Source organism: Citrus clementina, unplaced genomic scaffold (assembly GCF_000493195.1).
Source record: "Citrus clementina cultivar Clemenules unplaced genomic scaffold, Citrus_clementina_v1.0 scaffold_1, whole genome shotgun sequence".
Classification (NCBI taxonomy): domain Eukaryota; kingdom Viridiplantae; phylum Streptophyta; class Magnoliopsida; order Sapindales; family Rutaceae; genus Citrus; species Citrus x clementina.
This window is the reverse complement of record NW_006263303.1, coordinates 1,312,006-1,325,687: the sequence shown is the minus strand read 5'-3', so window position 1 is coordinate 1,325,687 and position 13,682 is coordinate 1,312,006. Positions and strand designations below refer to the sequence as shown.

The window sequence follows — 13,682 nt, the reverse complement described above, 5'->3', positions numbered from 1 at the left end:
CCGCCGCCACTGACCACCGGACCGCCATTTTATTATATATATATATATATGTGTATATATATATTATTACTAATATAAATAGTTTAATAACCAAATTTAATATTAGAATTTTTACTATTTTATATTATTATTTTTATCTAATAAAAATAAAATATTCATGGATCTCTATAGTTATATGGATAAAATTTATATTTATGTCCAATATTAAATACTGGATATGGATATGGATATATTTATTATGAATAATTATGAATTTGTGTTTGGATGGATATTATCCATCCATAATTAGATAGTTGACATCCCTACCCCTACTGTATTCGGTTATTTCTGAATATGTTTTATTAATTGTTTGGTCGGATTCGGAAGTGATGTTAAAATGAGAACGCTTAATGGGTATGTGAGTGAATAATGACCACTTGCTGACTTGGTCTTTTTCCCGCCAGCTCAACATGATCCAAAATTAGCCTATCACCTTTCTCCCAGCGAGGCCTGGGTCCCACATTTTATAATATTCATTTATTAAACAGTGTTTTGCTCCAATACCCTTGTAATTTTCTATTATCGCCATTTTTGTTCCTTCATAAACCAATGTTTCTCCCCTTGTCCCTCGCAAAGTTTCAACTGTTTAATTATATCTCCCATTCAGTTTTCCAACACATCATTTTCGGGCCCTTCGAGGCGTTCTTCGTCTTCTGCAGTGTGTTTTAGCTTTAAAGAAAGAATAATAAAAATGGTGTTTTTCACAATACACAACTGTGTGGTTGGTGTCATATTTGAAACTTAAGTGATCAGCAATCTTCCAGCTGAAATTCATAGTCAGAAGTTTAATTTTAAATTTTTTTGGAGTATATAAAAGGGTATCCTATTATAACACTGATTCGATGGACGTGTTTTCATTTGATTTTTTCTATACGCATTTGATTTTATTTATGAAAGGAACATTTAAAATTTTAAACAACTAACATATCAACTCACAGTTGGAGCTTAAAATTTACGTCCTCCTGTAACTTTTGTTACAAAAAAAGCTGAAATTTAAAAAAATTACTGAAAACATTCATGTACATCTTAATCAACTTGAGTACTTTCAATGAAGATTAAATGTTATCTTTAGAAACTAATATAAATGACATTTCTATATTTTGAAATCTGGAACCCAAAAAAAAAAAAAAAAAAAAAATCTTCACATGCATCTATGAACAACAAATGAACAAATAAATACCCACACACATTTTAACAGAAAAAGAAATTTGGTGTCCAACCTATTGATTTTGGGTGGGACTTGGAGTTAGAAAAGCAGGACCATCATTGTAGTTGTACTTGTTAAATGGACTGTCCTTCAGGGCTGCCAACTTGGAACTTGTTAAGTATCCCGGGAGAAATGCCAATATTCAAATATTATCTATTTAGGAAAATGGTTACGTAAGTGGAAAATTTGGCGACAAATTGTATGCAATTTGGTACGCACAATGCTTGTTAGTTCAATCTAGTATTTGTATAAAGATTTTCGGATGAAATATATTTCATATAAAGATGTATAAAAAAATTTCGCATAAGAGAGAAAATTAAGTAAACAAATAAAAAGAAATAATAAAGACGAGCTACGACGGCTTGAGGTTTTATTGATTTTATATGTAAATTTTAATGAAAAAAATTGGAAATTAGAAAATATTTTTAATTTTTCAATCAAAAGTGCAAGTTCTAAAAACACCAGCCTAAACATCCGAGTTGCATGAGTAATCTTGTTACCAGACAATAAACGATTACTGAACTTAGTCTTTGTTTTCCCTGTAAATCCCCCATATTGCAGCCATCTAACTGTCAACTCTCTAAGGGTATGTTAGTATTTTCACAAAATATCTAACAAATAACTATCGTACAAATCTCAGCCGCAAAAGGAAATAACCAAAAAGTAGAGGGGGATTGCAAGAAAATTAACCTAAAAACTCAAAACCAATAAAAAAAGAATAAATAAATAACTCGCCGTACAGACTTCAGACATAGTGAAGATGGAAAATGTTAGTTATCCCGAGTCAAGTCCCGGGTCAAACCCGAAAGCAATAAAAGCCGTCGTTTTTTTTTTTTTTTGGTTAAGACAAAATCAACAACGGCCCCAAATTGTTTTTTCTTTCTCTTCGTCTCACAGCCTTTCTCCTTCTATTTCTCTATAAAACCACTGCTTTCTCTTCTCCTTCGTTTCAACAGCCAACATCAATTTCAGAGTTGCTTTCACACAAATGAAGTCAGAGAAGAATATAATACGAAGGCGAACCACACTAGGAGCTGATAAAGAAAATAATTTGAATAACTTATATAAAAGATTTAGTGCTCAGATTTCACTGACATGCATTTACAGCTTTCACCATAAAAAGATAAAACACACACCCAAACAATGTTTCCTAGTTGTGGAACTTTTTTTAATTTACATCACGAAAGAAACTAGGGCAAAATGGAGGAACCAATCACAGCCTACATCCTTAAACTTGCAAACACGAGACAAGAAAAGTGGTGACTGTTTTTTCATTGATGATATGCCTATACAAGAACCATTTGATCTGCAACAAAAGCCAAACCCTGCATCAATCTGACGATTTCCACTGTATCATCCAGATCATACTTGGCTTTGCTGGGTTTTCGACCAACAGTACATGCAAAAACTTCTGCCCTAGGAGCAATGGATGGACCTGCCTTGGAACTGATGATTACTTCAAACATATCCTCATCGGATCGATCATCACCTACACACAGAGAAATAGAAGGAGAAAGGGGCTGTGAGACGAAGGGAAAGAGAAAGTAATTTGGGTCTGTTGTGAGACGAAGAGAAAACGAAGAGAAAGAGAATTGGGGCTGTTGTTGATTTTGTCCCAACCAAGCTGAAACGAAGGGGAAAAGGGCTGTGAGATGAAGACAAAGAGAAACCACTTTCGGCTGTAATAATTTTGCCAAAACGACGTCGTTCAGCTTGAATGAGAGAAAAAAAAAAGAGATTAAAACGGCGTCGTTCGTTTATTGATTTCGGGGTTTGACCTGGGACAAACGGCAGAACTCTAGTGAAGGTTTGAATCTTCCCATCCGAACATTCCAAAATAAAATGCAAATGAAACGGTTATAAATCCAATTCACTTCCAGCCGAATTCGCACAACATAAAGCATAATTCCGTATTTTTATTTTTTTCCTTTTTGTTCCATTTTGTTTTAAAACACCAACACACGCATTTTTGCGAACTAAGCACGTTACGTGTTGCCACAACCTTAATACACTCAACATACCACTGTCTATTTTGTCCCACACCCTCTCCGCCGGGAAAAAAAATGCCGTTATTATCCGGTGGCGGGAAAAGCAAATCTGATGGTTTGGTCATTTTTTCATTCAAATTCTATTCGTTGTTGATTCTTGTTACTCAAAAATAGTCATGGTGATGACGGTGGCGTATCCAAAGAAGGCAGTTTCTTTAACAGAGAAGGTGTTGGAAAGAGTTTACGGGAATCACAGCACGAGCAGCAGTGGCAATCTTTCGTTCGATAGGGATGATAATTACGAGGAGGATGATGAGAGCACCGTGGAGCTCATGCCGATTGGAGCCGAGAGGACCAAGAGCGTGCTGATTCTTATGAGTGATGCCGGTGGTGGTCACAGAGCTTCTGCTGATGAGGCCATTCGTGATGCTTTCAAGATTGAATTTGGTGAAGAATACAGGGTCATTTCGTTTCTTTTCTCTCTTCTTATTTGTTTTTTTAACACATTTCTAAAATTTTTCTTTCAGCATAATTCGAATCCCCAAGCTTACCTCCCATCTCCATCTGGGTTCTTGTTTGAAATTTTTTTGTTTGATTTGTGATTTTGTCAACTGATGTGATTCTTCATTTTTTTTTTAATTTCAGATATTTGTAAAAGACGTTTGCAAAGAGTATGCCGGGTGGCCGTCGAATGATTTGGAGAGATCTTACAAGTTCATGGTGAAACATCTACAGTTATGGAAGGTTGGATTTCGTAGTACCTCTCCTAAATGGATACACAGCTGCTATCTTGCTGCCATGGCTGCTTACTATGCCAAGTATGTGCTTCTTCATATCGAAACACCTTAACTTTTAGTCTTGAAAGTGTTCATGTTCGTTGCTGATGATAAATTAGCTACAAGTGGGACGTATATAGATTAAGATTCACAAATCAAACAACAAAAACCAGTGATAAGTGCACAAAAATTCATTTAAGCAAAAATGAATTACGTCGGTAGCTGGAGTTGATCAGGAAACACATTTTAGGCACGCAAGATGTAGAGGGGACGTGAAAAGTGAATTCTTATTGCTGTGGAAGTTTCTAAATTTGTTGTATTCTGTGACTGAAGGGAGGTGGAGGTGGGGCTCATGGAGTACAAGCAGAACATTATCATTAGTGTTCTTCCTTTGATGCAGCACATTCCTTTGAGGGTTCTAAAATGGCAAGGTCTGCAGAAGAAAGTGATTTTTGTTACTGTCATCACAGAGCTCAACACCTGCCATCCAACATGGTGAGTTAACAAAGTCATTTGGAATTCTGCTTTTTCATCTATGTGACTCTTTCTTGAAATACTAGTTATGCAACCCAAGAGGGGGGTGAATTGGAATTCTAAAAAATTATTCAATTTATAATTAAAACTCAACGCAAATATGAAACAAATTCAAAGCAATAACAAATGAATTAACCTAAATAAAAAGGATAAAGGAAGAGAGATTCAAACACTGAGATTTTTACGTGGTTCGGCCAACCTTGCCTACGTCCACGCCTCCAAGCTTTCCGAGCTTGAGGATTCCACTAAGCAAGCCTCCAAGGCTTCAAATGCTTACACTTGACTTCCAGGTGTCAATAACCTTTACAACAAGAGATTATCCCAATCTCTTAAACCCAAGTGTATCCCAACACTTACAATCACTCAAAACAGAAGATTTTAGATTTGTTTTGCCTCTCACAATATATTTAAGATTACAAATCAATGCCCAATGTGTGAATAGATGAAGCAAGAATGTGTTTAAAGCTTTATGAAGATTGTATTCTCGAATATAAGCTCAATGATTGTGTTGTGATCAACCTTCTTTGAATTTGAATGAGCTTATTTATATATGGAGCTGAAAAATTAGATGTTGCAAACTGTCGGTCCGAAAATGGTTCGCCATTAACCATTAACGGTTCACCGTTTAGGCTGGTCAAAAGTTGCCGTTAGGCCAAATTTCAAATAAACGGTTTGCCGTTTAGCATTACCCTTTCGCCGTTAAATTCCAGGGACCTGCAAGATGAATATCAGTTATCCGTTTAAAGTAAACAGTTAAGGATTTGCATGAAGTGACTTCTCTGGATATTATCGGTTGACCGTTTGTAATAAACGGTTCGCCGTTTGTTTCCAGTAACCTGCAAAACAATTTAGCCTTATCCGGTTTTGTTAATCAGTGCCAAAGGAGGACAACCTTCAATTCTGGATGTTATCGGTTAACCGTTTAAATAAACGGTTCACCGTTAAGTTCCAGTAGCCTTCTCATCTTTTGTGTTTTCCGTTTTTCATAAACGGTTAGAGCTTAGGCAATGCGTTGCTCTCTGGTGTTAATCGGTTAACCGTTTTAAATAAACGGTTCACCGTTTATATCCAGAATTACATTTTAAACCAGATTTTACAGAAAATCTTTTTCTAATTTGAAAGTCCATCTTTTATGAAAAAATGAATGGAATGATTATTAAGACTTTCGTTTATTAAGGAATAGCTCCAACATTTTTATCAAAAAACCATTTAAGGTTTGTTATCATCAAAATCAATATTATTAACATATTTATGTTAACATTTCTATCAATGATACAACGGAGTATGTGTTAACACTGAATTTGTATTCAGGTTTCATCCTAGGGTAAACAGATGCTACTGCCCATCGAAGGAGGTAGCCAAGAGGGCTTCATATTTTGGCCTAGAAGAGTCACGAATTCGTGTTTTTGGCATGGTGTCACTAAACGGACTTCTAACACAATTTCCTGTCCACGTACACATCCAGGTACATTAAAATTGTTCATGTTTTTGATACGGGTCTTTTGTAATGACAAAATTTGGTCCTATTAGGCATATTCTCTATAATGAAATTGATAATTATTATATAAATAAAACTGTAAAATAAAATTTATACTATAGTATCTTTTGATCTTCTGGATTTTCCTAATGAGGTGGGTTTGATGTACACAGAAATACGTGCTTGGTAGACCTCTGGAAATATTTACAAGTCCATTGACGTTTGCAATTGCTTTCATTTCCTGCTTCTGTGTTGTGATTGCATTTATCAAGGTAATTTGGAAATTTACATATATAATGTATTTGAGAAAGCTAATATAGCTAAAATTTATAAGTTATTGCATAGACTTGTTTTTGGTTTTTACAGGATTTACATGATGTAGATGGCGATAAAAAATTTGGCATTAAAATACTAATGATGTGTTTACTTAGTTTGCTATAATAATCATTATAGTAATAATCATTATATTAATAATCATTATTATTATTATTATGAAAAAATTATTTTTCATAATAATAATAATAATAAAAGAATAAAATGAGAATTTTAAAATTTAAGTTGGGGTAATATAGTCACTTTAGGGAATGTGAATCTCATTCCCACCTCTCTCATGGGAATGAGAACTCTAATAATCATTCTCAATTTTAAATGGGGTCTACTACTTTAATTCTCATTCTATCTCTTATTTAAGCAAGTAAATACATTATTCATTCTCATTCCCTAACTCTTATTCTCATTCCGAATAAGTAAATATATCATAAGTGTCATGCTAGGGAAAGAACGAGTGAGTAAATTACTATAAATTTTATCTCATCATTTTTTACATTTGTTACAAAATTGGAGGAAACTAAGCCATAAATCATTTGAATTAAGATTAAAGGGATTTTTTCCTTGGAATGCTATAGAAGAAGGACTGCATTGCTGCAGCCATAGGCCTGTAGAAAATGACAAAAGACTAATGTGCGTATGAACAAAAACAAGTATGAACCAGAGAGAATGTTGTAGCAATTGCTGCAGCAATCTAGGGTCAAATACAGTCAAAAGTTGTCCAGACTTCACATGCTAACAGACAAATTCAACTGCAGCCGTTATTGCGCTACCACTGCCATGTGCAAACAAACCAGTGGCAGACAGCACAAAAAAGAATGCGGTCTTAAGATGCCAAGAAAAGACAAGTGTCCTCATACTTTTTTGTTGTCTTAATTCCAAGATATAAAAGAGCACATTTTAAGAAAATAGGAGGAGGACAGTTGACGGAGGTAAAGAGAATAAAAAGAGAGATTTTAGAGCTGCAATAGAGGCGTTATTCGTGGAGAAAATGAGAGAGAACTGAAGACTAAAGTGTGACGTTTTGGTTCTTTTGTATCTCAAATTTTTCTTTTGTTTGCTTATTTTGTTCTCTCTTTGAAATATATTTAATGGCAAACACTTGTGTTATTACTTTTTTTAAACTCATTATGAGCTAAACTTTAATTTAGTTGGGTTTTAAATAGGCTTAATAGTTATTTGACTGACATGTATATGTTGCTTAGAACCTGTTATAACATTTTGTTTTAATTTTACTTATTACAATTCCCTATTTTGGTTGACTACCAATTTAATAGATACTAGCTAAGAAAGAGGTTAAAAAATATCTGATTTAGTGGAACAAATTAAAACAATACATGATTTTAGATTGAGTTTTCCAAGTTGAGTTAATCTCAATTTGAATAGGGTTGTGTTTAATTTAAAATTAGTGAAAAACTACACTTAGAAATTCACCATGTAAGGCAAATAGAGTCTAAAATGTATAATGTTATATCTAATGTTAGTTTAACAACTAGTCACACTTAAATTGCATGTAGATATAAGATAATTAAAATACGACAGCTGAGGATGCATTAGAGATTCTGTCTAGCGCTGTAGTAAATGCTGCAACAACTGCGCCTCAATTGAAAGATAGTCAATAACCAGTAAGTGAGTTTAGAACCCAACTACCCCTTTACCATTATATATCTTTGCATTTGACCTTAGATTCCCTTTATTATATTTTGTTTATTGCTTTGTTAATTTCATTAGCTCATCATTAATCTCATCATTAATTTTGTTTTATTTAGTTTACTAAAATTGCATTGTCCACTCTCTGATGGGCTTACGAATCTTGAGTCCACGCTAAGGAAGGAGTTGGAAGTTGTCCTTGCCCAGGAGGAATTATTATGGTTTCAAAAATCAAGATGGGATTAGATTTCATGCGGGGATAGGAATACAATGTTTTTCCACAAGAAAACTATTAGCAGAAGGAGATACAACAAGGTGGAAGCCATAAAAAATAATGAAGGTCAATGGTTGTATGATAAAGAAGAAATAAAGAAGCATGTTGTGAAATTTTTCACCGTTTTGTTCAAGGCTGAAGGTGGGGACTTTATAAATTATACGTGTTCTGGTATATTTCTATCTGTTGACAGCAGTGTGCTTTGTGAGATTGATCTTTCGGTTGATGATGAAGAGATTCGAAGTACTATATTTAGCATGTAGCCTTTGAAGGCACCTGGAGTTGATGGGTTGCATGCTTTGTTCTACCAAAAAATTTATACTATTTATATTGGTTATGAAATTTATAGTATTTATATATCTTGAAATATATTGGTTATGAGAACAATCTAATTGATTAATTAAAAAATTTCTGATTTTGCATTTTAAAAAATAATGTGAACTCTTTGTCGATAACTTTTTAGAATGGGTGAATTTGCACAAATTGTGGGGTGGAAACATCCCCACCCACTATGGAAAAAATAAACATCTTTGGTTCTTTGAAAACAATGGAGTTCACCCAATGAATGGGATTTTCGCTAAATAATTAATACTAATTGGACATCAAACTTAAGTTTTGCAATCTACTTACCAGACTTGTTTTGTATTGCCACCACCCCATCAAATTGTTGTGATAAATCGTCAAGCTGAAAGGTCTATCAACTTAACTGGTTTCTCGGAGAATAAGACCACGTTGCTTAAATAGATGAGTGTTGGACCGTTCAGTATTGCAATGTACGGCTTTTTATTTCTCTTGATGCCAATAATTTTCTAAAATACGGCTTTGGTTAGATATTTTGTCCATTGTTTTTGCTGTCCTGCCTTTTGGGACAGTATTTTCTTTAGTTGGATGATGATACTCTAGTCTATGCATATCTTATGGGGTAAAGCTCATTGTATTTCCCTAGACCGTAATTCTTTCCTTGTTTTTTTTTTCTCTAACGAATTTTTCTCTTGTGAGTTTACTTATATATACATATATCATTGTAATCATTCTCAAACGCACATGATATGTCATTTGGACTGTATTTCTTTTCTTTTTGTCCCTTATAAAGTTAATGCTTGTCTTGCGAGTTTGCTTATATATACATATGTCGTTATAATCATTCTTTGGCGCATATGTTATGTTATCTGCTTTAGTGCGATTGATCAGTTAATTCTCAAAACATCAAACAACAATAATGTTGTTCAATCAGTTTGAGTTCGCATATGATCAACAAATAGTTTGTCTGTGGAATAGAGCTTTGAACATTACATCATAAATTGTTTTTTGCGCTTCATAACAGAGTATTACAAAAATCACCGAACAACCCCATGCTAGTGATGATAAACTGATTAGGAGGAGCAGAGTGAGCCTTAATGCTCAAGTTAGACGAAATATTGAAACAACGTGAAAAAATAATAGCTTAACAAACTAAGAAAAAACAACCAAGAAAAGTTCAGCAAATAGATAACAACAAAAACCATTAGTATCATGAGAGATGAGCTTTATTAAATCTCAGAAGGCGTAGAATCCCACTAAGAAAGAGGAATAATCTAGAGCGAGATTAGCCAAACGATACAAAAACAACACCATTAAATATGTAATTGGTAATTCTCCAGTAAATCATAAAACTAAAAAAGCACGACCATCATTGCTAAAAGCAAGGAATGCAGGTGCAGAAAACCGTGCCCTTCTTTCACTCTCAGCGTACAAATGGGATAAGGAGGTATTCAGCATAGTATAACTGCAGATGCGATAACAAAAAAGTCAGTTTGTAACTAAATAATAGAACTTGCATGAATTTGATTCATTATTTAACAATCAAATTAAGTAGAATCACTTGCCTTCCAAATGAACATGTAGAAAGAAAGTATTGATGCATTATCAGAGAGATCAACAGCTCGGACTCGAAGCCAAAAAATGGAAGCAAGTATGCAGTGGCCTATTATCTGCATGAATTTTTTTATTTTGAAGTGATAAAGATCACATTTGAGCATATATATAGGAGGCTAAAAATCTTGAGAAAATCAATACAAACCCTACCGTGATAAGCTTGTTTGCCAGTAAAGGTGAAGAAGCTCCAACTACTACCGCAGCGCCATAAGCAATTGAAAGCATAGAAACACTAAGCCGAAATACCTTTTGAGGAAAGAATAGCTTGTTTGTAAGTCAATTTAATATTGTAATTGATTCTCTAAGAGATTTGAGACGCATATAAAAAGAAACAATTTTTTTTTTAATAGAAGAAACAAAATTTTAAAAAATAACAAAGAAGAAAATTTGGAATACAATTACTACTGGTATTAACTCAAGGGAAAAAATTCCTTTAGTCTTAATTCAAATGATTTATGACTTAATTTCCTCCAACTTTGCGGCAAATGTAAAAAATGATGGGATGAAATTTATACTAATTTACTCACTCGTTCTTTCCCAAGCATGACACTGAGGGTTTTAATGCCAAATTTTTTATCGCCATCCACATCGTGTAAATCCTACAAAAAGCCAAAAACAAGCAAGTCTATGAAATAACTTATAAATTTTAGCTATATTAGCTTTCCCAAGTACGTTATATATGTAAATTTCTAAATTACCTTGATAAATGCAATCACAACGCAGAAGCAGGAAATGAAAGCAGTTGCAAACATCAGTGGTCTTGTAAATATTTCTAGAGGTCTACCAAGCACGTATTTCTGTGAACATGTTTCAAATCCACCTCATTAGGAAAACACAGAAATCAAAAGATACTATAATATAAATTTTATTTTACAGTTCTATTTATATAATAATTATCGATTTCATTATAGAGAGTATGCCTAATAGGACCAAATTATGTCATTATAATGCACTGCATTAACAACATGAACAATTTTAATGTACCTGGATGTGTACGTAGACAGGAAATTGTGTTAGAAGTCCGTTTAGTGACACCATGCAGAAAGCAGCTAGAAATGAATTTCCCTTCCATCTGAGAAGGGGAAGCTGCAATATTGAAAAGAACCAATTAGACGAACTTGAAGTAACCAATTTTGTGACGAGCTTTCTATTAGAAATGCAAAGCTAGAGAGAAACCCAGATGGAATGGGTGAGATAGCCCAATAATCTAGCCCAATATTATAATATAAATTCATTTGGTCAGATAGCCCGATATATAATATCGTTCTCCAAATGAATTTAGAATGATAACAACAATGATAATTATTGAAGGGTTACTTGGACGGAGTAAGCGGTTCCAACAAAAATCCATGCGATGACGGCCCAAATAAACGGTGGAGATCGAATCATAAATGCGTAAGCCAGGCTCTGAAAAATGCAGATCAATGGATTTAAGGGTTACAACACATCTTTAATTTTGGATGGTACCTTCTCTTGATAAATACAAATCAATTTGAAAATGAAAAGTCAAGCCACTTAATTTGAAAAACTTTTCGGATAAATTTTGGCACATGCTTACCATCAATGCAGATGCTAAAGTAACTGCAATTCCAGTACCAATTGAAATTTCACCGGAAGCAAGGGGCAGATAAGGCTTGTTAACCTTTGGCAAAATCAATTAGCTGATTTATTAGGAAATTTGGTCAAAAAATTATGCAAGCACCAAAGAGAAATTGATGTTGTTATCTCTAATAAAATACCTTGTCTACTTCAACATCAGACAACTGGTTTATGGCCACGACATAAATGTGCATCAATACTGCTGGCACCAAAGCCTGAAGTTTCAAGAATTAATTAATTTCTCGTTCAAGTAAATCATCATTACAGCCAAATTAGAAAAAATAAAATAAAACTTTGTTGCCTCTGTCACTTAATATATACCTCCAATAATCCAGTGAAATATGCGGGAGTCAAGTCGGCGAGTGTTTGTACAGGTAGAAGAGAATTCGATGTTGTTGCTATAATCTGATACATAAAAACAAAAAATAAAAACTCATGCATGACGTATGTATTGGTTTAACGAAGGATAAGAGTAGACGACACTCACAACGCCGGCACAAGCATAAGCACGCATAAAACGGTATAGTGCATGAAATTTCTTGAGAAAAACATTCAGAAAGCTGTTGGAGTTATCATCATCCTCAGATTTTGATGCATAACCATCTTGTAACGTGACAGGAGCCCGGTGACTGTTGAATGGTTTACAGTTTCTGCTGCTTGCAATTTTATTGGTCAAATTATAAAATGAATTACTTTGGGAGCACTTGATGGCGTACTTCTTTTCTTGACTTCTGTTCAGGACGCCATGTATATGTGTCACTGGCGATTCGAGTGTTTTAATGGAACCTGAAATGGCCAGAAGGATATATATAATTAAATTTACTACATAAAATTATTTCAAAATACAACTGCTTCATCTTTATTATAAATAAATGAAGTTCGAGGGAATTTGTTTATATTGACCAAACTGTGATCCTCCTCATATCAATCAGTAGTAAGAATACTGATATTTGAACACTATCAAAATAGAAGATAATAAGGTGCTGCTTATACTACAATATTTGTATACTACACAAAATCACAGTACTGTTTATACTACAATATTATCATTTCTTTGAAAGAAAATATTTTATTGATGGTCAACTACCATTTTTAATGCATTACAGTAACAAAAATGTGACGAGGAAATGGCTGCAATTTTACGATAGAATCAAGAGAGCAATTGAAACCTATGCACTTATCCTTTTACTTCGTTGGCGGCGCCATATCATCCGTGCGGCAATCAATTTAATTAATGGAAAAACAACATGTAGAAACTCATGGACTGATTTATACTCAAAAACTATTTCATGAATTAAAAATTTTCTCAAGCTTTTATCCTTAGCTAAAGATCTATACGTTCTTAGTTCATGTGGAATAATCTTCCTGACACCTGCAGTCACGTGCAAATCAATCTTTTTACATGATCATAATTTTGTAGAAAAAAAATAGTTTAAATTTCACTCATTCGTAAGTTAGCTTTAATATCGTGTAAAAGCTCGTGGACATTAACTAATACCTGTTTTCTCATGTCAGCTCTCCTTACACACTTACATAAAAGTAATACTTACCGATAGAAACTATTGAAAAGTACGTTAATAATCAAATTTTTATTGTACTTAATTACGGTATACCTTTATGGTTACGATATATAAAGACAAAAATCCCTTCACGAGAAGAAAAATGATATAAATTATTTCGATAAGGGAAGCAAAAAGCCAGAATAGAAAAGTAATATTTGTATTAGAATGAATCTAAGCAATTAGAATGAATATAAGTGTCAGTAAAATATTAGAATGAGCACTCATGGCGAGACAAGAGACTTACCAGCCTTTTGTAAAGGATGGTATTTTAGAGAGAAGCTCGAACTCGAGTGCATTTGAAGCATGATTTCCACTCTCTCCTAGACTTGGTTCTA

General features: G+C 33.7%; 2 protein-coding genes across 2 annotated transcripts; one reads left to right on the top strand and one right to left on the bottom strand.

Moving 5' to 3' along the window:
- Positions 1-3,410: 3,410 nt before the first annotated feature.
- On the top strand, positions 3,411-8,535 carry LOC18053798 (monogalactosyldiacylglycerol synthase 2, chloroplastic). The gene is made up of 7 exons (XM_024192444.1): positions 3,411-3,695; positions 3,880-4,052; positions 4,344-4,505; positions 5,856-5,960; positions 7,983-8,012; positions 8,157-8,219; positions 8,466-8,535. The coding sequence occupies exons 1-7, from the start codon at positions 3,411-3,413 to the stop codon at positions 8,533-8,535; spliced, it is 888 nt and encodes a 295-aa protein (XP_024048212.1).
- Positions 8,536-9,803: 1,268 nt separating this feature from the next.
- LOC18053797 (coumarin 8-geranyltransferase 1b, chloroplastic) lies at positions 9,804-13,682 on the bottom strand. The gene is made up of 12 exons (XM_006450258.2): positions 13,592-13,682; positions 12,273-12,571; positions 12,107-12,190; positions 11,926-12,000; positions 11,745-11,828; positions 11,504-11,593; positions 11,171-11,272; positions 10,885-10,983; positions 10,714-10,785; positions 10,337-10,432; positions 10,138-10,242; positions 9,804-10,037 (listed from the first exon to the last, which is right to left on the bottom strand). The coding sequence occupies exons 1-12, from the start codon at positions 13,650-13,652 to the stop codon at positions 9,996-9,998; spliced, it is 1,209 nt and encodes a 402-aa protein (XP_006450321.1). The 5' UTR covers positions 13,653-13,682; the 3' UTR covers positions 9,804-9,995.